Source organism: Protomyctophum parallelum (assembly GCF_964188405.1).
Source record: "Protomyctophum parallelum genome assembly, chromosome: 6".
NCBI classification, from domain to species: Eukaryota; Metazoa; Chordata; class Actinopteri; order Myctophiformes; family Myctophidae; genus Protomyctophum; species Protomyctophum parallelum.
Window position 1 is genome coordinate 45,802,095 of NC_139701.1, and position 25,621 is coordinate 45,827,715.

General features: G+C 42.9%; 2 protein-coding genes across 3 annotated transcripts in view; one reads left to right on the forward strand and one right to left on the reverse strand.

The window, feature by feature from the left end:
• thop1 (thimet oligopeptidase 1) overlaps nt 1-25,621 on the reverse strand; it is a 417,271-nt gene that overhangs the window by 83,856 nt on the left and 307,794 nt on the right. The gene's annotated exons all lie outside the window — the stretch shown is intronic.
• On the forward strand, nt 593-23,770 carry LOC310860549 (small glutamine-rich tetratricopeptide repeat-containing protein alpha-like). 2 transcript variants are annotated; one of them, XM_083767526.1, is made up of 12 exons: nt 593-678; nt 5,981-6,146; nt 9,173-9,276; nt 10,215-10,323; nt 15,061-15,160; nt 15,567-15,671; nt 15,919-16,054; nt 17,192-17,254; nt 18,124-18,161; nt 19,209-19,415; nt 19,677-19,804; nt 21,450-23,770. In XM_083767526.1, the coding sequence occupies exons 2-11, from the start codon at nt 6,038-6,040 to the stop codon at nt 19,783-19,785; spliced, it is 1,080 nt and encodes a 359-aa protein (XP_083623652.1). In that variant the 5' UTR covers nt 593-678; nt 5,981-6,037; the 3' UTR covers nt 19,786-19,804; nt 21,450-23,770. The 2 variants fall into 2 exon arrangements, with proteins under 2 accessions (XP_083623652.1, XP_083623653.1); XM_083767527.1 differs by having other exon boundaries at nt 21,593-23,770.

Genomic DNA, 25,621 nt, shown 5'->3' on the forward strand with positions numbered 1-25,621 from the left:
ACAGCCAGGCCCTGCTCATAGAACATTCCATGGTAGAGGTTCAATGCCTTGCTCAAGGGCACTTCAGCGGTGGTAATTTTAATGTGCCGGTCCGGGGATACGAACTAGCGACCTTCCGATATCAAGACCGCTCCGCAAACCGTTCGGCCAGCGCTGCCCCAACAGGTATAGGCCTACATGGGTATCTTTGTGGTGTAGCGAATCTTGTAGACCAGGCCCTTTGCAAGTTGCTGTACTCTGTAACGCTAAGCCATTCCAGCCTGAACCTTTTGGGTTGTATAGGCCTACAATTTTCAATTTATGCATTTAGCATTAGGCCTATGCATTGCATTTTTTTCCCAATATTCTTTTGGAAAAGAGCAGATCCACAAGCTCACAACACGTCACGAGCTTGTAGTTATTTTCAAATAGCAGATGAATGCATATTAGATTTAAATTGCACATTTTGTTTAGTGGCATTTTAGGCTTGTTTTTATAGACCAGTTATTCCGTTATTTCTGTCACACAACCTGGCAACACACTACCGCACGTCCAGCTCAATGAGCTCATCGCAGGGCACCGTGTCCTGTGACGTCACCGTCGCATCCTTGGCAGCCGCTCAGTCAGTCGTTTGGGAACAGTCAGTCAGTGAGGAGGCTAAAGCTAGGCTAACAGGCTAACGGCTGGGTCAACTGTCTGGTAGGAACATTCATACATGTTTACATTGTTGTGTCATCTGTGTCCTGACGACGATAATTAACACCTGAACTAAATTAATACATGACAATTACTATAATAATGGATATCCACGGACAGCAGCACATCATGGCGTTAGCTATAGCCGGCTAGCTCTCTCTGTGTGAGTGGTGTGCTAGCTAGTTAGCACGATGCTAACTGCAGAAGCCCTTTGTTGGCATTGGCAGCAGGCTAGGCTAACTAGCTTAGCTTTTAGCTGTATTAGGCTAGTGGGAGTATAGCAGTGAGTCCAGTTCGCCTCCAGATAGTTTAATAAAGTAACATATGAATATAAAGTGAATAAAGTGGTTTAGAGCTTGTTGTTCATGTGATGAGGAGGAGGAAAGGAGGCTGGCTGTTAAAACAACAAGAACAACAATAACAACAACATTACAGCATTAATCTGTTGGCTTGCTAGAATGTTCTAGTGTTGAACTAGTTGTGGAATAATTAGTTGTTATGCTTTATAGCATGTCAGTGGTGACACTAATTAGCCAAGCGGACCCCCATTTGAAAATATATGCCAGGGACCCCCATTATAAGAGACTGTTTGTATGCCAGGGACCCCCATTATAAGAGACTGTTTGTATGCCAGGGACCCCCATTATAAGAGACTGTTTGTATGCCAGGGACCCCCATTATTAGAGACTATTTGTATGCCAGGGACCCCCATTATAAGAGACTGTTTGTATGCCAGGGACCCCCATTATAAGAGACTGTTTGTATGCCAGGGACCCCCATTATTAGAGACTATTTGTATGCCAGGGACCCCCATTATTAGAGACTATTTGTATGCCAGGGACTATTTGTATGCCAGGGACCCCCATTATAAGAGACTATTTATATGACGGTTCTAGAAGTGATTATCTCGACCCGTTTCATTTCAGGGACCCCCCAGGTTTTGACATGCATTAGGGCTAGTATATGGACCCTCATTTAACCCATTCTGAACGGGCACCCATTTTCGTGTCGGCATCATGTTATGCTTTAGCTATTGAAAAATAGCAGATCTACAAGCTCATATCGCGCCACCGAGTGGCGCGATACGAGCTTGTAGGTCTGCTATTTTTGAAAAATCTAAGAACGACTGACATTTTTTTAGAATCTGATCTCAGGTCAGAATGGGTTCATCAGACCAGTGTGTGTCCCAGTGGAAACCTCGTATGAATCTGATCTCAGGTCAGAATGGGTTAATGGCATTTCTATCTCTGCTGGGACCCCCAATTTATGTTATTAACTCTGAGAGTGAACAAATGGACACTCAGTTGATTGATTGATTGATTGAAATATTTATTAACAGTTTGTAGAATTACAGTACATTTCAAGCACAAACTCAATACAAAGACTGTTAACTGTGAGTGGACGACTCAATTAAGCATTACACTTGTTTACAACATGGTCCACATTGTTCAATTCATCAAAACATTTAGAGACATACAAATAGACATTTCTATGTAGTTAAAGAACAGAACAGGAATTCATCATAAAGGAAGCAAAAAGGGAAAAGATACATATACAGTGAGGGGAAGGGGGGGGGGGGGGTTACAGAGGCCAGTTTCGAATTGCAGCCATCCGTAGGTCCGTAGTTACAGACCCATAAGGGTCCATTTGGTTCCTATCATTTAGCTGGGGATGGCGGGGTACCCGGCCCCTGGAACTCCCTCAAGGACCTCTGGGGGTGTGTACTAGCTGTGGAACACGTAGTGCATTTGTTATACTTTATTATCAGTCAGTGGTTTTAATTAAATTGTATTTTATTTTATGTATTCAGTGTTTGAGGGTGACGTTACACCATGTGATGACATTTAGATCATTGGTTCTCAAAAGTGTGGCCCCGGGGACGCCCAGGGGTCCTTGAGGGAGGTCCGTATGTTCAGTAACAAGCTTGTAGATCTGCTATTTTTGGGTCGTATGTTCAGCAAGGAGCCTGTAGATCTGCTGTTTTCGGTCTATGTTCATTAAAACCCATTGTAGGTGCATGGGAACCCCATTTTGGTGTTAGCATCACGCTATGCTTTAGCTATTTAAAAATAGCAGATCTACAAGCTCGTAGCGCGCCACTCGGTGGCGCGCTACGAGCTTGTAGATCTGCTATTTTTTGAAAAATCGAAGAACGACGGACACAGAAACATAGCTTTTTCAGAAAACTGTCATTTTCAAACAGACATTTTTAGAATCTGATCTCTGGTCAGAATGGGTTAAGCAGTGTGTGTGTGTGCGTGCGTCACACTTGCTTACAAATCAGTGACTCAACTGAATGGAGTGATGTCAACCTCCTGTAACAGTGGACAGATTATTGTTTATACTTATTATTGTAACGCAAATAAGTCACACGAATAATTAAGATTAATGATTTGTAATTGTTTTTTTTTGTTGCATTAAAGACATGGAAAGATTATGAATCGAAATTACAATTCCGTTTTGCCTTTTTAGGTTTTGTATAGATTGCATTTTTTTTTAAATAAATCTTATACTATATAAATTCTATTAAAAATAGCGGAAGCCAGGGACCCCCATCTGAAAGGGCTTTGTACCACAGGGACCCCCATCTGAAAGGGCTCACAGGGACCCCCATCTGAAAGGGCTCACAGGGACCCCCATCTGAAAGGGCTTGTCACCAGGGACCCCCATCTGAAAGGGCTCACAGGGACCCCCATCTGAAAGGGCTTGGCACCACAGGGACCCCCATCTGAAAGGGCTTGGCAGGCACCACAGGGACCCCCATCTGAAAGGGCTCACAGGGACCCCCATCTGAAAGGGCTCACAGGGACCCCCATCTGAAAGGGCTTTGTACCACAGGGACCCCCATCTGAAAGGGCTCACAGGGACCCCCATCTGAAAGGGCTCACAGGGACCCCCATCTGAAAGGGCTTTGTACCACAGGGACCCCCATCTGAAAGGGCCTGGTACCACAGGGACCCCCATCTGAAAGGGCTCACAGGGACCCCCATCTGAAAGGGCTCACAGGGACCCCCATCTGAAAGGGCTTTGTACCACAGGGACCCCCATCTGAAAGGGCTTTGTACCACAGGGACCCCCATCTGAAAGGGCCTGGTACCACAGGGACCCCACAAGAGAAGATTTATGTTAAAACATAAAAAAAAAAAACATTTTTGAAATAAATAAATAGCAGATGTACAAGCTTGCAGGGTGGCACACAGTTGACATGCTGTGAGCTTGTAGATCTGCTATTTGTGGTCCTATGTTCAGTAACAGGGTCTCCCCAGCTTGTAGATCTGATATTTGTGGTCCTGTGTTCAGTAATGAGCTTGTAGATCTGCTATATGTGGTCCTGTGTTCACTAACGGAGGTCTCCCCAGCTTGTAGATCTGATATTTGTGGTCCTGTGTTCACTAACAGAGGTCTCCCCAACTTGTAGATCTGCTATATGTGGTCCTGTGTTCACTAACAGAGGTCTCCCCAACTTGTAGATCTGCTATATGTGGTCCTGTGTTCACTAACGGAGGTCTCCCCAGCTTGTAGATCTGATATTTGTGGTCCTGTGTTCACTAACAGAGGTCTCCCCAGCTTGTAGATCTGATATTTGTGGTCCTGTGTTCACTAACGCAGGTCTCCCCAGCTTGTAGATCTGATATTTGTGGTCCTGTGTTCACTAACGCAGGTCTCCCCAGCTCCAGCTCTGACAGTGAACAGAAAATGAACGTTTAGGTGGGCTGCCAGTCTCATCCAATCAGGAAAGAGAACCCCACTTATCAGTTTAACCCATTCTGACCTGAGATCAGATAAAAAAAAATGTCTGTTTGAAAATGACAGTTTTATGAAAAAGCTATGTTTCTATGTCAGCCGCTCTTCGATTTTTCAAAAATAGCAGACCTACAAGCTCGTAGCGCGCCACTCGGTGGTGCGCTATGAGCTTGTAGATCTGCTATTTTTCAATAGCTAAAGCATAACATAATGCACCAAATGGGTTAAAGTTTGTCTGCTCATTATTCCAGCGGTCGACACTAAGGTCTCAGAGGTACTTAAAACAAGGACAGGTCATGTTCCACTTGCCCCAAAAGTAAATTAATTGTCCAATATAAAATTATAAGACCGTAAAATTCGAATTACTGTTCAATGTAACACTTTATTTTTTAAAGTGTGCGATAAAAAAAAGGTCATACAGGTTTATCCCAACGACCTGAAAAACATGCGTTTTCAGTTATATGACTCGCATATCGTGTGTGTGTGTGTGTGTGTGTGTGTGTGTGTGTGTGTGTGTGTGTGTGTGTGTGTGTGTGTGTGTGTGTGTGTGTGTGTGTGTGTGTGTGTGTGTGTGTGTGTGTGTGTGTGTGTGTGTGTGTGTGTGTGTGTGTGTGTGTGTGTGTGTGTGTGTGTGTGTGTGTGTGTGTGTGTGTGTGTGTGTGTGTGTGTGTGTGTGTGTGTGCGCGTGCGTATCAGTGACTCAACTGAATGGAGTGATGTCATCCTCCTGGTTATTTGTGGTATTATGTTGTGACTGTACATTAGGTCTGTCACCATTACATGTTTAACTTGACATCATATTAAATAAGTCACACATAATTACCATTCAAACTGTTTAGTAGCCATAAACGTCAAGACGTCTAATTGCCTATTAAGTAATGGATGCCACGGGCGTCAAGACGTCTCTCCCTTGGGAATAATAATAATAAAAAAAAAAACATCCATATTTAGAAAATTCCTCTAATCTGGTGTACAGTTGATGACATGCACATTACATGCATAATAGAATTACAAATTCTTTCTTTCTTTATAATGGGAGAATTGGCACTCAGAGCCTAAACTGGTGACCACCGGGTGGCGCTGAAGGAGTTTTATTTAATCTTTTTGTCAATGGACATTATGAATCGAAATTACAATTCCGTTTGCCTTTTTAGGTTTTGTAAGAAAATAAGTGCACAGCAGATATTTCTGGCATTTTAAACACATCTTATACTATATAGATTATATTAAAAATAGCCGAAATGGCAGATCTACAAGCTCACAACGTGTCACAAAGTGACGCGTTGTAAGCTTGTAGATCTGCTTACAAAACGATGAACATTTTTTTCAACATGGACACGATTATGAGAAAATGATTGTGATTAGACAATCCTACTTTACATTTACACTAACACACGGAACCAAATGGACCCTCACAGGCCTGTAACTGTACTGAGTGTACTGACCTTGTGAGCTTGTAGATCGGCGACTTATTTTCCTACATTATTGCGAGGCCGTGGTATGACTAAGTGGGACATAAACATTTATATTTATAAATGTCTAATTGTCTGTCTGTCTACAGGGTCTCCTCCCCCTCCACACACACACAGAGGTACCCTCCTCCTCCTCCTCTGTCGTCATGACAACGGAACGCGACACACAGAGACTGGCCGTGTCCATCATCCAGTTCCTTCACGACCAGCTGAATTCTGGGAAACTGAATTCTGACGCCCAGGAGAGCCTAGAAGGTGAGCTGAGCTTGTAGATCTGATATTTGTGGATTTTCAAAAGATTTGAAAACGGTGAAATGGGACATTCTGCATAATAAGCACTTTCTACTTTGGGTACTTTAAGTACATTTTCACCTGAGATCAGATTCTAAAAATGTCTTCTACATCCTGACAGTTTGCTGAAAAAGCTATGTTTCTACGTCAGTCGTTCTTCGATTCTTCAAAAATAGCAGATCTACAAGCTTGTAGCGCGCCACCGAGTGGCGCGCTACGAGCTTGTAGGTCTGCTGTTTTTCAATAGCTAAAGCATAACATAATGCTAACACCAATTATTTTGTACTTTTACTCATTACATTCTTAATCCCAGACTTGTAACACAGTAGTTCTACATTGCAGTATTGATACTTTTACTTCAGCATGTCATCATGCTTTTAGTAGCATGTGACATGTCGAACTAGGGGGTTTTCATGATTCTGAATCCATTCCAATCATTAGTTTTGCACGAAAAACAATCCTTCTAGTTCAAAATGGCCATAGCCGTCATCACAAATGTGATTAGGTCAGCACATTTTGGGCAATTGGCTATTACAGCATAATGACATTTTGGAAATGTTCCCTTTATATTGGTTGATAATGGTACATTTTGGAAATGTTCCCTTTATATTGGTTGATAATGGTACCTTCAGTTTTCAGCAGCAGCTATCACAAAGTCTCCAAAGGGAGTTGGGTTTGGAACACGTTTATATGTTATAGTTAGACACCTATGAACACATCTGTGAAGAAACACATTTATATGTTATAGTTAAACACCTATGAACACATCTGTGAAGAAACACATTTATATGTTATAGTTAGACACCTATGAACACATCTGTGAAGAAACATGTTTATATGTTATAGTTAGACACCTATGAACACATCTGTGAAGAAACACATGTATATGTTATAGTTAGACACCTATGAACACATCTGTGAAGAAAGCCAATGGCCAAAGCTTTTGCCGGGGTCCTTTTGGGGGTCCCCAGCCTAGAAGCACCTTGTAAACATGTAAACATGTTGGTTGTACCAGTATTTAAAGTCATGTGGTGTCATTTGTTTTACAGTGCATGTACAGTGCATTTTAAAGTCATGTGTATTGTATTGTAGAGAAAAACTTTCCAAGAAAGGGACTGCACACTCCAGGGAACAGAGACGGACAACTTTACTGCATCAACTTATTTATTAGCACAATATATATATATATATATTCTATATTGGAGAAGTTGTACCCAACACATGGCAAGAAACCCAAAGCCACAACAGCTATGTCGCTATCGCAACACCCACAACACCATCTTACACACTACACCCACACACACTCACACGGCAGTGACGTCACACACTTACCTTCGCAGTGTTGCAACGCTATCTCCTATCGTGCCGAACGCCAAAACTCGACACCACCCGCCAAACACTGGCACTGGCACTGCCACCAAAAATGCCTCCCGTCCACACTCACGCCGCCAATGCATTTGTTTACTACAAACATTATCGCCCGAAGCACCCACACCCCCGGAACACTGTTGCCCTTTCACCACGCTAAATTCGCCAGGTCTATGCAAGTGAGCACAAATTACATGTGAGAAAATTCATTCACAAGCCCACAAATGCCATTCAAATGCCATTCAACACACACTACGACTCGCTTACAATTCGCCAACCTGGCAACTACTACCCGTCTTTTAAGCCACTCCCGTGTGCTGCTCTGATAGTCTCCCTGACAGTCCTGTCCGCAGGAGAATAAAACAAGGAAGGAGAGGAATCTTCGCCCCACGATTTTGCTTATTCCTTCTAAATCACTGTATATAAAATATCGCTTACTCAGCGAATCTCTTAGTTACGTCAACATTGTTCTTCCACAGAACTTGGTTTGTTCCAAACTATTACAATTACACCGTTCAAATTCGCCATTTCGCCTGCTGAGTACTTTTCATTGCGCACACACACACGCACAAGCGCACACACACACACACACACACACACACACAGGAATAGCCGTGCAGCCTATACACGGCGCCAGCGAGAGAGGACGTTATAATCTTGAGTTTCATTAAATAACTGTCTTTCTCCGCACGCGCACGTGTGCACACAACATTATTCAACTGAAATGCGTAACGCCAATATTGGGCTAATATAGGTAATATGCTACCAATATGTGGGTAGCCTACAGCCAGGGATTTACCCACGGAATGAATATATATATATATAATCATCTATACCAGGGCTGCCCACACTTTGTTTTACTTCAGAGCTACTTTCAAAACGACCAGCAAAATAAAACTATCATCCCATTGGTTTTTATTTTTGGTATTTGACTTTGCTACTGATGATTGTACGCAACAACAAGTATTGCATTGTGTGTTTGCGCTGACAGGCCCTTTTTGATGTCAATCAATCAAGTCATCTCAGGTCATCTCAAGCGGCAGATGCAAAAATCGTTTTTATATTAAAATTATATATATTTTTAGGGCCATGTCATGTGGTCTACCTGCAAAGCCTTTGTGATCTATACTGGTAGATCCTGATCTACCTTTTGGGCACCGCTTAACGTCAGATCAGCCGTTTTGTCGGTCAGCGCCAAAAATGCTCCCCGACAGCATAATCGGAGCAAATACCGGGCAGTGTGTATGAGCCATAAAGTGTTGACTACACTACACTAATAAGGACACATAATAATAACTAAAATAACCCATCCGTTACTACATGTGGAGTCAACTCCCGCAATTTCCTTCTTCCCATAGTGCGCGGCAAGGTAACTCTGGGATGAGCGGCGAAATTCTAGTATATATATATATATATATATATATATATATATATATATATATACACACACACACACAGTATTTACTGTGGCTGTACACTTTGTAGAATGTATTTTAATCATTGCAGTGGCTCTATACAGTGTATTGTAACAGTGCCATCATGTGGTCATGTGGTGTGATTACAGTGGCTCTATACAGTGTATTGTAACAGTGCCATTCTGTGGTCATGTGGTGTCATTACAGTGGCTGTACAGTGTCTGGAAACGGCCTTCGAAGTTTCCAATGACGACGAGAGCCTGGCGGTCCCTCACCGCTTACCTGTCATATTCACCGCTGGTCTGTCCAAGGTAAGAGAACTACAACTCCCAGTGTACCTGTTATATTCACCGCTGGTCTGTCCAAGGTAAAAAAAAACTACAACTCCCAGTGTACCTGTCATATTCACCGCTGGTCTGTCCAAGGTAAGAAAACTACAACTCCCAGTGTACCTGTTATATTCACCGCTGGTCTGTCCTTAGAGTATATATGAATAGAGAGGGCATCCGAGTTCTCCTTCCATCCACTTGCATTGTCAAAGTGTCCTTGGGCAAGACACTGAACCCCAAATTGCCCCCGATGTGCTGGTTGGTACCTTGCATGGCTTCCGCTGCCATCGGTGTATGAATGTGTGTGTGAATGGGTGAATGTAATGCACAATCTATGTAAAGCGCCTTGGATAAAGGCGCTATATAAATGCACCATTTACCATTTTGAGTTGTACTTGAAATGTACTGTAATTCTGCAAACTGTTAACCCATTCTGAACGGGAACCCATTTTGGTGTTAGCATCATGTTATGCTTTAGCTACTTAGCTTACTGGTCAAAGTGACAGATGTGTTCCCCATGAATCAAGGAACATGTGGAAAGGAAACAAGTGCCATGGCTTTTTGGCCAAACGAGGCATGAGTTATGCCTGTTCAAAGTTTTCATTTTCAAATAATTGCTACAGTATAGCGCCCCCATTTGGCCAATTGGAGTAAGACAGGTTTCAGTACTATTTGACATGACTCTACTGTAAAGTGTCATAAGCATATGACGCTGCATATGTATGCATTAGGGACAGAAGAAGAATTTTCACAAAATGGCTATTTTCATTGGCTCATAAAACCTTAATTTTTTCATGTGCTTCCGAATTTCTTGTCCGTAGAGGTCCAAGGTTCACGTGTATGAATTGTGGTGCATTTTGATCCCGGGAGGAGATAGATTTTGAACCGTTTTACATATAATAAAAAATGGTGTGTTCCAGCTGCCCGTGGCCCCTCCCCCTGCCCAGGTGACGAAGGAAAGCCCCGCCCCTCCGTTAGACATGCCCTCCGAACAACAGATCGCAGAGGCGGAGCTTCTGAAAACAGACGGTGAGGACATTTATTTTACTGCAAGTCTGAATGTCACCCTTCTCTCACTGTGAATGTTATTCTGAACCCATTTTGGACTGATGTCGATTAAAAGAAAGGCTTCTAAATCCTAATGGTTTTCTGAAAAACCCATGTTTCTGTGTCAGTGGTGCTCAAGCTTTTTCATGTCAAGGACCCCCAGAATTATCTCCATTGGGCCACGGACCCCCCATCTCAAAATATGTTGTTCCAGGGACCCTGTAGCAACTCATAATGTAATAAGGGCTCAAAAAGGCTCATAATGTAATAAGTTAAATGTAATAAAAACTCAGAATGTAATAATCAGCTCATAATGTAATAAAATCATGAGCGCATAACGTAATAACAGATTTTTCAAAAAAAGACGTGTTACATTATGAGTTGCCTTAATAGGCAGCTCATAATGTAATAAAAGTTCATAATGTAATAATGGCCCATATTGGTGAGAAAAGTCTTACACTGTCATTGTTATTACCTCTGTTGACAAATGTAGACTTCCATATGGCCCATATAGTCTTACACTGTCATTGTTATTACCTCTGTTGACAAATGTAGACTTCCATATAGTCTTACACTGTCATTGTTATTACCTCTGTTGACAAATGTAGACTTTCATATGGCCCATATAGTCTTACAGTGTCATTGTTATTACCTCTGTTGACAATGTAGACTTTCATATGGCCCATATAGTCTTACACTGTCATTGTTCTTAACTCTGTTGACAAATGTAGACTTTCATATCGTCACCTTATTAAACTAATTGCCTAAGTAATTTTTTGCCAATTCGTTTTTTGGCCTAAATCACCACCTGGTGATGCTGGCCACCTCTGGTAAAATCGCCCGAGCCCTAATGTAAAAGGCCTTCCTGTTACACCCTATTAAAACAATGGCCTATGTCAAGAGGGAGACTTAGGCCATATTATTTTGCCTAAGTCATAATAAAATGTGACTTAGGCCATTTTAACACACCTTTCAAAATGGGACTGAATGGGAGGTACTGTTACTATGGGACTGATACTATGGGAGTGCATGGGACTGAATGGGAGTGAAAGGGAGGTACTGTTACTATGGGACTGATACTATGGGAGTGCATGGGACTGAATGGGAAGTACTGTTACTATGGGACTGATAGAATGGGTCTGAATGGGAGTGAAAGGGAGGTACTGTTACTATGGGACTGATACTATGGGAGTGAATGGGACTGAATGGGAGTGAAAGGGAGGTACTGTTACTATGGGACTGATAGAATGGGAGTGAATGGAACTGAATGGGAGGTACTGTTACTATGGGAGCGAAAGGGAGGTACTGTTACTATGGGACTGATAGAATGGGAGTGAATGGGACTGAATGGGAGGTACTGTTACTATGGGACTGATACTATGGGAGTGCATGGGACTGAATGGGAGTGAATGGGAGGTACTGTTACTATGGGACTGATATAATGGGAGTGAATGGAACTGAATGGGAGGTACTGTTACTATGGGAGTGAAAGGGAGGTACTGTTACTATGGGACTGATAGAATGGGAGTGAATGGGACTGAATGGGAGGTACTGTTACTATGGGACTGATGCTATGGGAGTGCATGGGACTGAATGGGAGTGAAAGGGAGGTACTGTTACTATGGTTAACAGTACCCGGCCAGGAGACAACCCACAGAGCCTAGTAGTCCCTCCATGTTCCAGAAGTGTACCTCCCAGCCTTGGCAGAGTAGTTCTGGAGTAGTTCCAACAGATTGTGTGCCCCTGGTTTTTCCCTAGTGGGACTGATTGAGGGTAGCTACTGGGACGTAAGTCGGGACTTGATCACTCCTGGCTGGGTCGCCTAAGACTGGGTATGATGTTGAGAGACCCGAAACACCGTTGACCTCAGGATACATCACTGAGGATACGTCCCAGGTGCATCCATGCGATGTTTTTTAGTTATAATTCTTCTATTTATATGGTGACTCATAGGAATAGACTATGTGACGACCAGGTATAGTCTGGTGACCACCGGAGAGACGGGTGACAGCCGGAATATAGACGGCACCCGGGTGAGCAGTATGGTTTAGCGCCCCAGCCTGTGTCCTCTGTGAGGATGAAGTCCAACAACCCTCGGTGAGGTCTTTGGGAGGGCCATGCAAGCAGCAAGCGGAACCGCATCACCATGACCCTGCGGAACCATTGCCCACCACTCCTGAATGAACTGTCTGGTGCTGGGACTCTGGTGCAACGCACAGGTCCTCGCTCTACTCCTGGTGAGAGCAGGAGTGGACCTGGTGAGACGTAGGAGGGGCCCGGCCAGGAGACAACCCACAGAGCCTAGTCCCTCCATGTGCCAGAAGTGTACCTCCCAGCCCTGGCAGAGTAGTTCTGGAATAGTTCCAACGGATTGTGAGCCCCTGGTTTTTCCCTAATGGGACTGATTGAGGGTAGCTACTGGGACGTAAGTCGGGACTTGATCAACCCCGGCTGGGTCGCCTAAGTGAGGGGTATGATGTTGAGAGACCCGAAACCTCGTTGACCTCAGGATACATCACTGAGGATACGTCCCAGGTGCATCCATGCAACGTTTTTTACTTATGGGACTGATACTATGGGAGTGCATGCGACTGAATGAGAGTGAATGGGAGGTACTGTATGGGACTGATACTATGGGAGTGAATGGGAGTTACTGATACTATGGGACTGAATGGGAGTGAAAGGGAGGTACTGTTACTATGGCACTGATACTATGGGAGTGAATGGGAGGTATTGTTACTATGAGACTGATACTATGGGAGGGAATGTGACTGAATGGGAGATACTGTTACTATGGGACTGACATGATAGGAGTGAATGGGACTGAATGGGGTGTACTGTTACTATGTGACTGAATGGGAGTGAAAGGGGGAGTGAATGGGACTGAATCGGAGTGAATGGGAGTGAATGGGAGGTACTGTTACTATGGGACTGTCACTCCCATTCACTCCCATTCAGAATGAAAGGGAGTGAATGGTAGGTACTGTTACTATGGGACTGTCTGTCACTCCCATTCACTCCCATTCAGAGTGAAAGGGAGTGAATGGGAGTGAGGGAGTGAATGGGAGGTACTGTTACTATGGGACTGTCACTCCCATTCAGTCCCATTCACTCCCATAGTATCAGTCCCATAGTAACAGTACCTCCCATTCACTCCCATTCACTCCCATTCAGTCCCATAGTAACAGTACCTCCCATTCACTCCCATTCAGTCCCATTCACTCCCATAGTAACAGTACCTCCCATTCAGTCCCATTCACTCCCATTCATTCCAAATTCAGTGTCAAATGTCTTTGTTCTCTGATATTATTTTAAACACTCGGTGGCTGACCCTAAACCATGGTTTATTAAAAATAATTGGAATAAAACATTTTGCCTAAGTCACTTACTGCAGAAGTAATTTGGCCTAAATAATGTTTATAATTGCCTAAGTTAAAATGGCATGTTCAGATATTGGCCTAAGTCATTTTATCCTTACATGTTACATGATTGACATACACCTTTATTTGTATGTCAATAGTCATATTTTTTTCATATTCTTAGTTTAATTAGTTTAATAAGGTGACGATATGAAAGTCTACATTTGTCAACAGAGGTAATAACAATGACAGTGTAAGACTATATGGGCCATATGAAAGTCTACATCTGTCAACAGAGGTAATAACAATGACAGTGTAAGACTATATGGGCCATATGAAAGTCTACATTTGTCAACAGAGGTAATAACAATGACAGTGTAAGACTATATGGGCCATATGAAAGTCTACATTTGTCAACAGAGGTAATAACAATGACAGTGTAAGACTATATGGGCCATATGAAAGTCTATATTTGTCAACAGAGGTAATAACAATGACAGTGTAAGACTATGGGCCATATGGAAGTCTACATTTGTCAACAGAGGTAATGACAGTGTAAGACTATATGGGCCATATGAAAGTCTACATTTGTCAACAGAGGTAATAACAATGACAGTGTAAGACTATATGGGCCATATGAAAGTCTACATTTGTCAACAGAGGTAATAACAATGACAGTGTAAGACTTTTCTCACCAATATGGGCCATTATTACATTATGAACTTTTATTACATTATGAGCTGCCTATTAAGGCAACTCCTAATGTAACACGTCTTTTTTTGAAAAATCTGTTATTACGTTATGCGCTCATGATTTTATTACATTATGAGCTGATTATTACATTATGAGTTTTTATTACATTTAACTTATTACATTATGAGCCTTTTTGAGCCCTTATTACATTATGAGTTGCTACAGACCCCACCAGAAGCAAATACTTTAGTTAAATTTTTTCGCTGTGAAATATATATTCAAAGATTTGCACCACATTTTTCAAAACTTTTCAAAAATATCAGACCTACAAGCTACAATACAATAAAGTATAACATATTGCTTTAAACACCAAAAGGGGTTCACGTTCTGCCACAGCTGAATCTCTGCCCCAAGGTTTTCACATCTTCTCCTCTTATAGCGCCACCAGGAGGCCGCTTTGTGACGGTACACCTACAGATTCTGTCCAAACAAAATCAGTTGAAAGCGTTTCTGTTGCCATGTTTTCGAGGTTAATCCCCCTTTTCTTGCGACAGCATGCCTGCACTGGAAGGTGGTTGTTGATTGGCCGGTTGTGTCAACGGCCAGGAAATGACCAGATATGGAAGTGTGGATGCTGATTGGTCGTGTTGTGTGTCCCCCCGAACAGGAAATGACCAGATGAAGGTGGAGAACTTCTCGGCAGCCGTAGAGTTTTACTCCAAAGCGATCACTCTGAACCCCCAGAACGCTGTTTACTACTGTAACAGGTACGACCTTTCACCTCTGAACCCTGTTTACTACTGTAACAGGTACGACCTTTCACCTCTGAACCCTGTTTACTACTGTAACAGGTACTATGACCTTTCACCTCTGAACCCCAGAATGCTGTTTACTACTGTACCAGGTATGACCTTTCACCTCTGAACCCTGTTTACTACTGTAACAGGTACTATGACCTTTCACCTCTGAACCCCAGAACGCTGTTTACTACTGTAACAGGTACAACCTTTCACCTCTGAACCCTGTTTACTACTGTAACGGGTATGACCTTTCACCTCTGACCGCTGAACCCTGTTTATTACTGTAATAGGTAGGTGACCAGCCTGCTGTGACCATGTGAGATACGACACTCCTTTGACCTGTGTGTGTGTGTGTGTGTGTGTCTGTGCGCAGGGCTGCAGCCTACAGTAAACTAGGGAACTATGCGGGCGCGGTGCAGGACTGTGAACTGGCCATCGGCATCGACCCTACCTACAGCAAGGCCTACGGACGCATGGGGTAGGATGTAATCTATTACTTTATTACAGCAAGGCCTACGGACGCATGGGGTAGGATGTAATCTATTACTTTATTACAGCAAGGCCTACGGACGCATCGGGTAGGATGTAATCTACTACTTTATTACAGCAATGTATTATTATTGTATGTTTCAGCCTGGCTCTGGTTAGCCTCAACAAGCACACAGAAGCAGTACATTATTATAGTATAGTAATGTATAATATATATTTTGTATTATATGTTTCAGCTTGGCTCTGGCCAGCCTCAACAAGCACACAGAAGCCGTACATTACTATAAGAAAGCTCTGGAGCTGGACCCCGACAACGACACATACAAATCCAACCTGAGGATCGCTGAGCAGAAGATGGAGACCCAGAGTCCTGTAAGACCCTTAAGACCCTTTACACCCTAGACCATAGACCCTAAACAAGAGTCCTGTAAGACCCTAAGGGCTCCATTCTTGTCACCGCTAAACCCTTTATTGCCTTCTTTTTGCTATTTTGCTAAACATTTTTGAATAGTTCAAATGGCCAGTCTACAAGCTCACAATGTGTCAATGTAGATTAGCTAGTTGAACTATTCAAAGTTCAACTAGCTAACTGTTAGGGATAAGGGGTTTAGCAGTGACGGAAATGTAGCCCTAAAGACCCTAACCTAGACCCTATAGAGTGTCGCAGTCCCTCCCCCTTTCCTCATAGGCATTTCTTAAAGTATTTATTTAAAGACGGTTACGCCGTGGACAAAGCCAACTCGGATCGTGACAAATCATGACAATGAACACAATGTTTTGGGCCGATCAAATAATTTATAAGAAGAAAAAACAAAACAAATAGGGTTGTCTCCTGCCTTTATTTTCTTCTTTCTAATGATTTGATCGGCCCAAAACATTGTGTTCATTGTCATGATTTGTCACGATCCGAGTTGGCTTTGTCCGCGGCGTAACCGTCTTTAAATAAATACTTAAAGAATGCCTACGAGGAAAATGAACGGCGATTTCTTTTCCGGGTCTCTCGAGGGGGCGGGACTGCGACGCTCTATACCCAGACATCTAGTCCTGTAACACCCTAACCTTGTTATTTAATCCATTAAATCATAGCGCCCAGCGATTTATAGCAGCCCGTTACGGACGTAACATTGCACTACAAAATTATGTCTGATTTAAATACTGAATAGAAAGGACGGGGAACTTTGTCCTGGGCGATTGGGGTGTTAACCCTTGCACCGCTCAGTTCACACAGGTGTGATTTTTGCCACTGTTCGGCCGAATCGTTTCGGTGGCCGAATATTCAGTGCATCCCTAGTAGTGATGGGGGTGTTTGTTCTGTGTGTTCCAGACAGCAGGGATGGGTGGAGTTAGACCTAGTAGTGATGGGGGTGTTTGTTCTGTGTGTTCCAGACAGCAGGGATGGGTGGAGTTAGACCTAGTAGTGATGGGGGTGTTTGTTTGGGTGTTCCAGACAGCAGGGATGGGTGGAGTTAGACCTAGTAGTGATGGGTGTGTTTGTTTTGTGTGTTCCAGACAGCAGGGATGGGTGGAGTGGACCTGGCCGGTTTGCTGGGCAACCCTGGATTCATGAACATGGTGAGATTCAAATTTAAATATTTTACCTCCAGACCAGGGGGGCAGTCAGACAGATATTTTGTGAAGCCACAAGGATATCGGGATTTCCTGAAAGTTCATATAATGGCCTGTTGTGGCGCTGTCATTGGCGCCCAAAAAAAACCCATAGCCCCATAGAAGTCCATGTATTTGGGCCCAACTTCACCTAGACTGTATTACCTTAATAAACATGGTCATGAATACTTTCTGCTTCCAGTCACTAGTTTAAAGTCTCATTTCTCATGTCATAATATTCTTTTTGGAAAATTATGGTCCCATTTATTAAAAAAATTACCATAAAGTCGCGCATGTTCTACAGTCTATGAACGGGATTCCCCACCCACTCGAGTCAAAATAAAAACCAACGGAGAAGAAGGGGGGAAGTCCCGCCTCGTTGTCTGGGCCAGCCAATGGGCCAGCTGGGCCCAAACGGATCTAGAAAGATGGCGACTTACAATTCAAGGACTGACAGGCTTCATTTTACGTTCATGTTAGACCCGGGGAACGCTTTGTCCATATTTTTTACAGTCTATGCTCCAGACCCCAAAGTGAAATTTGAACAGCAGATCTACAAGCTCACGAGATGTTGCGATGCGATGTGATGTGTTGTGAGCTTGTAGATCTGCTAACCCTAAAGCCCAAACAAACTGCACTGATGATTCGCCAAGTTGCATCCGTCCCCCCCGATGGCAGTCATTTGATGACCTTTAGCCTCTCAGACCCAAATCTATAAGAGCGTTTGGTTGTCGTCAGATAAGATATTTTCCTCATTTCCATGCTGTATTACAGAATGAGTGTCGTGTTCTATAATGTCTCAACAGTGACGGTTGTTTTGTTTTGTTGTCTTCCAGGCCTCGTCTCTGATGAACAACCCTCAGGTGCAACAGCTGTGAGTTGATTTGAAACAACATTCTGAGTCCAAATGACTGTTTTTTAAAGGAAAACTTTAGTTTTTTTCAACCAAGGTACATGTTGTAGGTTGTTATTAGAGAAACTAAAAGGTGAGTGTTAATTTTCTTTCATTTGCTGCTTTCTTTCGTTTTAGGGATTTTAGCTGTTTTTGACAGGGGGTGGGGGCATTCGAGCATGGGGCTAAGTATGTATTTTTTTTACAAAATATTATGGAGATTTATTTTTTTATTATTTACTATAGCCCTAATAAACCCCAGGAAATTACATCTGGCCACAGAAGATCACAGGATCTACTGAATGTGAAGGTAGCCTACTGGGGGAAGGCTTATACTGTGTCATAGGCTCAATATGTCAGTTTGTCTCATTCAATAGATCTCGTGATGTTTTGTGGCCAGATGTAATTTCCAGGGGTTTAGTAGGACTATAGTAAATAATTAAAAAATAAATGGCTATAAAATGTTGTAAAAAAATACATATTTAGCCCCATGCTTGAATGCCCCCGCCCCCCTGTCAAAAACAGCTAAAATCCCTAAAACGAAAGAAAGCATTGCAATGAAAAAAAAGAACACTCACCTTTTACTTTCTCTAATGAAAACCTAAAACATTAACCTTGGTTGAAAAAAACTAAAGTTGTCCTTTAAACTACACAAACTAACTGTATAGAAAATAACTGCGTATAAGAACCCATGTATGACCAGTGTAACATAATTAGTTGTGAGTGAGAGAATGAATGAATGAGTGAATTAATTAATTAATGAGATAATTAACGCGTGAATGTACAAGAGTAGCTCATTTTCACACGTTCTAATCGGAACACAGAATGTTAAAACTAGCCAAAATAGCAGATCTACAAAGCTCGCGAGCTTGTAGATCTGCTATTTTTCCAATATAACACCAAAGAACACCTTAGAACACCAACAGGGGTTCCCACCCAGAACGGATCAATAACGTATTCAATCAGTTCAATAATCAATAAAACTATTTTAATGTAAATACTGTGACTGTACTTCTTCTTCTTCTCCAGGATGTCTGGGATGATGTCAGGACAGTACGGACCAATGGGAGCGCCCGCTGGCATGGGCGGGGGCATGGGCCAAGCCATGGGCGGGGCCATGGGCGGGGCCATGGGCGGAGCCGCGCCCGGAGGCGTGGCCTCTGTGGCGCCAGCGGCGGCGGCGGTGGCAGGAGGCGGACCCTCTCCGGGCGGTGACATCACTGGACTCATTCAGGCGTACGTTAAACCGGTGGTGACATACATCACTGTATGTTAACCAATAGGGACACAGAACAGGTTGTGTTCCCCTCCCCTCCACAGGGTGCAGCAGTTCGCCCAGCAGATGTTTTATAAGGTGTATGTTCCCCTCCCCTCCACAGGGGGCAGCAGTTCGCCCAGCAGATGTTTCATAAGGTGTCTGTTCCCCTCCCATCCACAGGGGGCAGCAGTTCGCCCAGCAGATGTTTTATAAGGTGTATGTTCCCCTCCCATCCACAGGGGGCAGCAGTTCGCCCAGCAGATGCAGCAGCAGAACCCAGAGCTGATCGAACAGCTCAGGAGTCAGATCCGCAGCCGGACGCCCAGCTCCAACGAGGAGCAGCCGTGACACGCCAACAGGAAGTGAGGTAATTGACCTTCCTTCTGCCCGCCTCCAAGATGGCGCTAAATGGCACCGACTGGGTACTGCCACACAGTGTTGTTTTCGTCGACTAAAACTAAGGCGAAAAATGTTCGTCGACTACCTTTTTTCACGGAAAAAAACTAAATAGAAACTAAATGAAAACTAAGCTACGACGACTAAAACTAAGACTAAATATACTGACAATTTCGTCAAGAAATAAAAACTAGACTAAAATGGACTAGTAGACAAGAGATCCAGTATAAGTGAATTTACACTTGGTTGCATGCTGAAAAAAGCTGATCTACAAGCTCACAACACGTCGCAGCGCTACGCGTTGTGGGCTTGTAGATCGACTATTTTCAGCAAGTGTAAAATCTGTCATTTCGACGGCATCAAGGCCCGACAAAATACATTTTACACTAAAATTGCGTGACATTTAGTCGACTAAAACTAGACTTAACACTAAGACATTCCAGGTGACTAAAATGTGACAAAAACTAAATGTAAACTATTCAAAAGACTAACTAGAAAAAGTGCCCTTCTGGGCACAGGTCTCCACCAGGATGAGCAGATGTGAAGAATTCCAGGCAAAGGTTTTTCCTTGGCCTCTAAGGAGTTGGCATACAAAGTTATCCACAGATCCGTGCAGTTAGAGGTGAGAACAGTTTTCGGCCAGTTATAGCGCCACCTTGAGGCTGAGTTGAAATTGTTCATGTGGCATTTCGTCCTCGGCCTAGTGGGAATGTGGGTGCACAATTTCACGGAAATCACGCGATGTGTTCATGATTTGCAGCATTTTGTTTGAAACTGAGCACTCCTGTGAACTTTGGAAGCCAATCTTAACCAATCAGGATGAAGTCTGAGAAATCTGAAAGACTGGTTTCGTTGAATGGCTCTAGAGAGACTGTGTACCAATTTGCGTGATGTTTGGACGAAATCTGTAGGTGTACTGTGCAAAAACTTGTTTTGCACAAAGCGGCCTCCTGGTGGCGCTATAACAGGCCGTTCTGGAAAGTTTGGGGCAGAGGTTCATCGTTGGCATCCAGGGAGAGTGTGTGCAAAATTTGGCATCGACCGGGTTAACGGTGGCCGAGATTAGCTGCTCACGGACACACGGACGGACACACACACGGACGGACGGACGGACGGAGTGCAAAACATACTCTCCCCCCATGCCTTCGGCCTGGTGGAGACGATGACTAAAACTAAAATCAAAATGTGCTGCCAAAAACAACACTGCTGCCACACTGTCTAAAGAGCGGCGGACGTCCTCGGCTGTCCGCACTCGCAGCTTCTTTTTCCGGGTTTTTAAGACAGCCGGTGGACGGAAAAGAAGCTCCACTTCCGCGGACGACTGCCGCGACGGCCCAGAATTCCCGGAAGCGCTCTCCTCCTCCGTGTCAATCGTCCGCGGAGGTGGAGCTTATAATTCCCATCCACCAGCTGTCTAAAAACCAGCTGCGCATTAGCTTCTTCTGTCCGCGGCGCAAAGCCGTTTTGCGCTTAGGTGCGCTTAGGTGTGGAAAGGGCTAGAGTGCGTGTTTGTGTTTGTGTGTGTGAGCCAATGGGTTAATGACCAAGTGAGCCTGTGGCTCCCCGGCTATATGGGCTAGACTCTACTTAGACTTGTTGTCTCCTTGTCTTCACAGATGATCCCTGTGTGTGTATGTGTGTGTGTGTGTGTGTGTGTGTGTGTGTGTGAGTGTGTGTGTGTGTGTGAGTGAGAGAGAGTGGAGACAGACTACAGGATGTAATGTCTCGTCTGTATGATTTGTTTTGTTGCAACTGGAAGAATGAGAAGGCGGTCCTTAAGAAGAGGGGGGCAGTCCTTAAGAAGATGGAGGCGGTCCTTCAGAAGAAAGGGGGCGTTCCTTACGAAGAAGGAGGCGGTCCTTAAGAAGAAGGAGGCATGTCCTTGAGGACGGCGTTCTGTCAACCAACCATAACTGCATGAACCAGTGGCCCCGCCTCCCTGATTCAACGCTGTCGTCAAGGCAACCCGTCCCATTCGTCCAAACAAATAAACTAGGGATGCACCCATATCTCATATATATATATATATATATATATATATATATATATATATATATATATATATATATATATATATATATATATATATATTCGTTGCTGTCGGGAGGAAACCTCATAACTCCATTTTTGAGGTTTTAGATTATTTTTTCTCCATAAATCAGTGCTGTTGAACACCCTTTACGTCTGCGTGTTGTTTCGAAAATATTGAGCCAATGGAAAGTAGTAAAAAGTGCTTTGGACAAAACCTCTTAACTCCATTGGACCCTCAAAAGGTCTGCTAAAGCAACTAACTCCACCACCTCTCCCCCTCTCATGGAAGTAATTGACAATATATAAAATTACACCAACTTTGATGAGGCTGTATTGCTTTGTTTTAAAAAAATATATTTCCTGAATAATGAACATTATGGAGTTATGAGGTTTCCTCCCGACAGCAGATATATATATATATATATATATATATATATATGTGTGGTGTGGTTTCTGCCGATATCTGCCTTCGTTGACAATTATATCGGCAATTAAGTTAAGTTTCTGTGTGTTTGTGGGGATGCTACATGCTACATGTCAGCGTGTCGGGTACACAAGTTGAAGATTTGGAACTTCTTTTTTCTTTTTTTCTCACTCTTAGTCTCTCTTATATATTATATATAATGAAGATTTATTTGTTTCCCGTGTGGGCACAAAAGGGGGCAATAAATGACAACTAAAAAAACTAAAATAAGTAAACAAAATGCCGGTATCGACTTCTTATTGTATCGGTATATCGATCCTGGAGTTAATGCATCAGTATATTGTTTCAAGAGTTAAAGGACAACTTCGTTTTTTTTTTTACTCAACTGAGGTTCATGCTTGAGATAATTAGAGAAATTTTTCATTTGCTGCTTTCTTTTGTTTTAACGAGTTTTAGTTTAATAAAATGTGTACAAACAAAAGAAAATAAATACATATTTAGCCACTTTGAATGCCTGTCAAAAATAACTAAAAATCGTTGAAACAAAAGAAAACAGCAAATATAAATAACACATATTTTTCCTTCTCTAATGACAACCTAAAACACCAACCTTGGTTGAAAAAAAAATATATATTAAGTTGCCCTATAAAAACGGGTGCATCCCTTAAGCACAGCCTGGGTTAACATCTCCCTAGTTCCAGCTGTGGTTTTCAACCAGTGGTCCTTGAGGGGGTTCCAGGTGGTCCCCAGTGGTCTAGGGAACACCAGTGGTCCTTGAGGGGGTTCCAGGGGGTCCCCAGTGGTCGGTTCCAGGTGGTCCCCATGCAGATATACATGATGGAGAGTTGGTAACCAAATGGACCCTTATTAGATCTTTAAACCATTTAGGCCCTGACCTCAACATTCTTCTAAATCCTCCAGTTTTCTGAAATAAATATTTTCACGGGTTTTTCAAAAATAGCAAACTTACAAGCTCGTAGTGCACCACTCGGTGGTGCACTATGAGCTTTGTAGATCTGCTATTTTTCAATAGCTAAAGTATAACATAATGCTTAAAACACCAAAAGGGGTTCCTGCCCAAAATGGGTTAACGTTCAAAAGAGCGTAAAATTAAACCCTATACGGACCCATACGGGTCAGTTTGGTTTCATTTTACGCTCTCGTGTTTTTACCATATTGTTAAACACCTGCCATTACTTAATGTACAGTTAGAGAATGTAGAAGAATTGTTCTATTTGATCATTGTTTGCCAACAGCATGGAATCGTGTCTCAACGATAACGACATATTCTTTATAGTTTTGGGTCTGAGAGGCTAATTAAATGTCATCAAAATAACGGTGGCTCAGATGCTGAATAAATGAATAAATAATTGGACCTTGATGTGAAAAGGGTTGAAAACCACTCGGTTCGAGCAAACGAAAGATGACTGACAAACACAAGTTAATTAATTCACTGAAATAAATGGTGTTTTTTTTCTGCAATGTTTGGAGACCAGAGGTTGTTTTGAGTGTGGAGGAGGTATACGCACGTGTACACGCAGACATACATGCACGCACACACACGCGTGCACGTAGTACTATGCTTGGTTAAACCAGGGGGTTCTCACCGTTTTTGGCCGGGGACCCCCCCGAAAATGCTTTGGCAATGTCTCAGTACCCCCGCGCCCCCCCCTACAATATAAATGGACTGCTACAATAACCTTAATAGTAGAGACAATACGCCATGAATACTGAAACTGATACTGAAGGTGTATGCATGTAGTATGTGTACTATAATATGTAAACTCTTCATTTCCATTTTCCAGCCATTCAGTTGCAAAAATAAATAATTGAAAATAATTTGGGGACCCCCCCAAAATATTGTGCGCATCCCCCCCACCCCCGGGGGGGTCGCAAGCCACGGGTTGAGAACCCCTTTCTTAAACGGGTTTTATTTAATTACGAAACGACTTCCGAGTACGAAATAGATAGTAGATGTTGGACATCCGCTGTTATTACGTCTTAATTACCAAAAACGACGAAGTCGAGCCTCGTCAGAGAAAAACCAACATGGGTGTTCAGACGGAACTCTAAACCCTGTCCACATCGTTTCCTACATTATTATTACAATTTGATCGTTGTATGCTTAATTTATACACGCCGTGCTCTGGCAAATGGCCAATTTTTATAAAAGCTGAGCTTGTAGATCGGCTATTTTGGTCGCACGCGGGGTGTCTGGCTAAAGGTAGTCTGTATTTTCGGTGGTGAGGTGACCACTGATTGATTGATTGATTGATTGATTGACGGTCAGCTTGTCCAATCTCTCGCCTGCGTTAATGTGTGCGTCACAAAGTAAATCCCGCCCCTCCTCACCGCAGCGGTCGTCGTGTCACTCGATCGCAGCTCCTCAACCAATCACGGAAGAGGTTTCCCCACAACCAATCAAACAAATCTGATGGTGATTGGACATCTGTAACCGGCAATTTACCACATCTGGATTTACCACATCTTTTACACCATTTAAGTGGTATAACTGTCAATCAGACAGATATATATATATATCATTGTTCTTCTTTGTGACAGCTAGGCCTAAACATTCTCCCCTTCCTCCCCCCACACAGTTTTGACGTGGGTTTATTTTTATTTTTATGATCAACACATAAAACATAAAATACAAACACAGGCAACAACAGCAGAGTACGTATTCATGGACAGACAAGATAGATAAGAAAAAATCAAATTAAAATGTGAAAATAGTTTACATCATTTAGTTTTGACATACTTTTGGAAATATTCATTTTTTTCCTCCTTACGCACAGCGTCAGTATCGGCCGATCATGAGACAAACAATCGGGGATCGGTCCCAATTAACCCATTCTGACCTGAGATCAGATTCTAAAAATGTCTGTTACATCCTTACAGTTTCATTATTAAACGCCTGATCGGAGCATCCCGAATGTAAAGTAACCATTTCCCCCCTCGTGGGACAATACTATATATATATATCTCATCTCATCATAAATTGAACATTTGACATTGAAGGCCTAATATTTGATTTATTTGATTTGCTGCAATGTTGCTGCAAGATGATGATGTTGACGACGTGAATGTGAATACACTTTGTCATATCAGGCCTTTGTTCCCCAAATGGTTATTCCTAAGTAGCCATATTTAAAATCGAGGCGGCCACAATGTTGATTAGGTTGGTGCACTGCCCCACTCGCCTTGCATCCAAAGATTCGCTGTGAAAAATATGTTAAATAAAATATAAATAGTTATTTTGCGTCATGGGATGGTGTTCTATTCTCGTTGTGCGTGGAACGATGCACTCCTGACAGAAGCTAATGTAGCCTC

Bases quoted from the DNA above. Each gene is read 5' to 3' on its own strand.
- LOC310860549 (XM_083767526.1), top strand. From the start codon at position 6,038: ATGACAACGGAACGCGACACACAGAGACTGGCCGTGTCCATCATCCAG. The intron at 10,324-15,060 runs GTGAGGACATTT...CCCCCCGAACAG, and splicing joins GGAGCTTCTGAAAACAGACG to GAAATGACCAGATGAAGGTG. The intron at 16,055-17,191 runs GTAAGACCCTTA...TGTGTGTTCCAG, and splicing joins AGATGGAGACCCAGAGTCCT to ACAGCAGGGATGGGTGGAGT.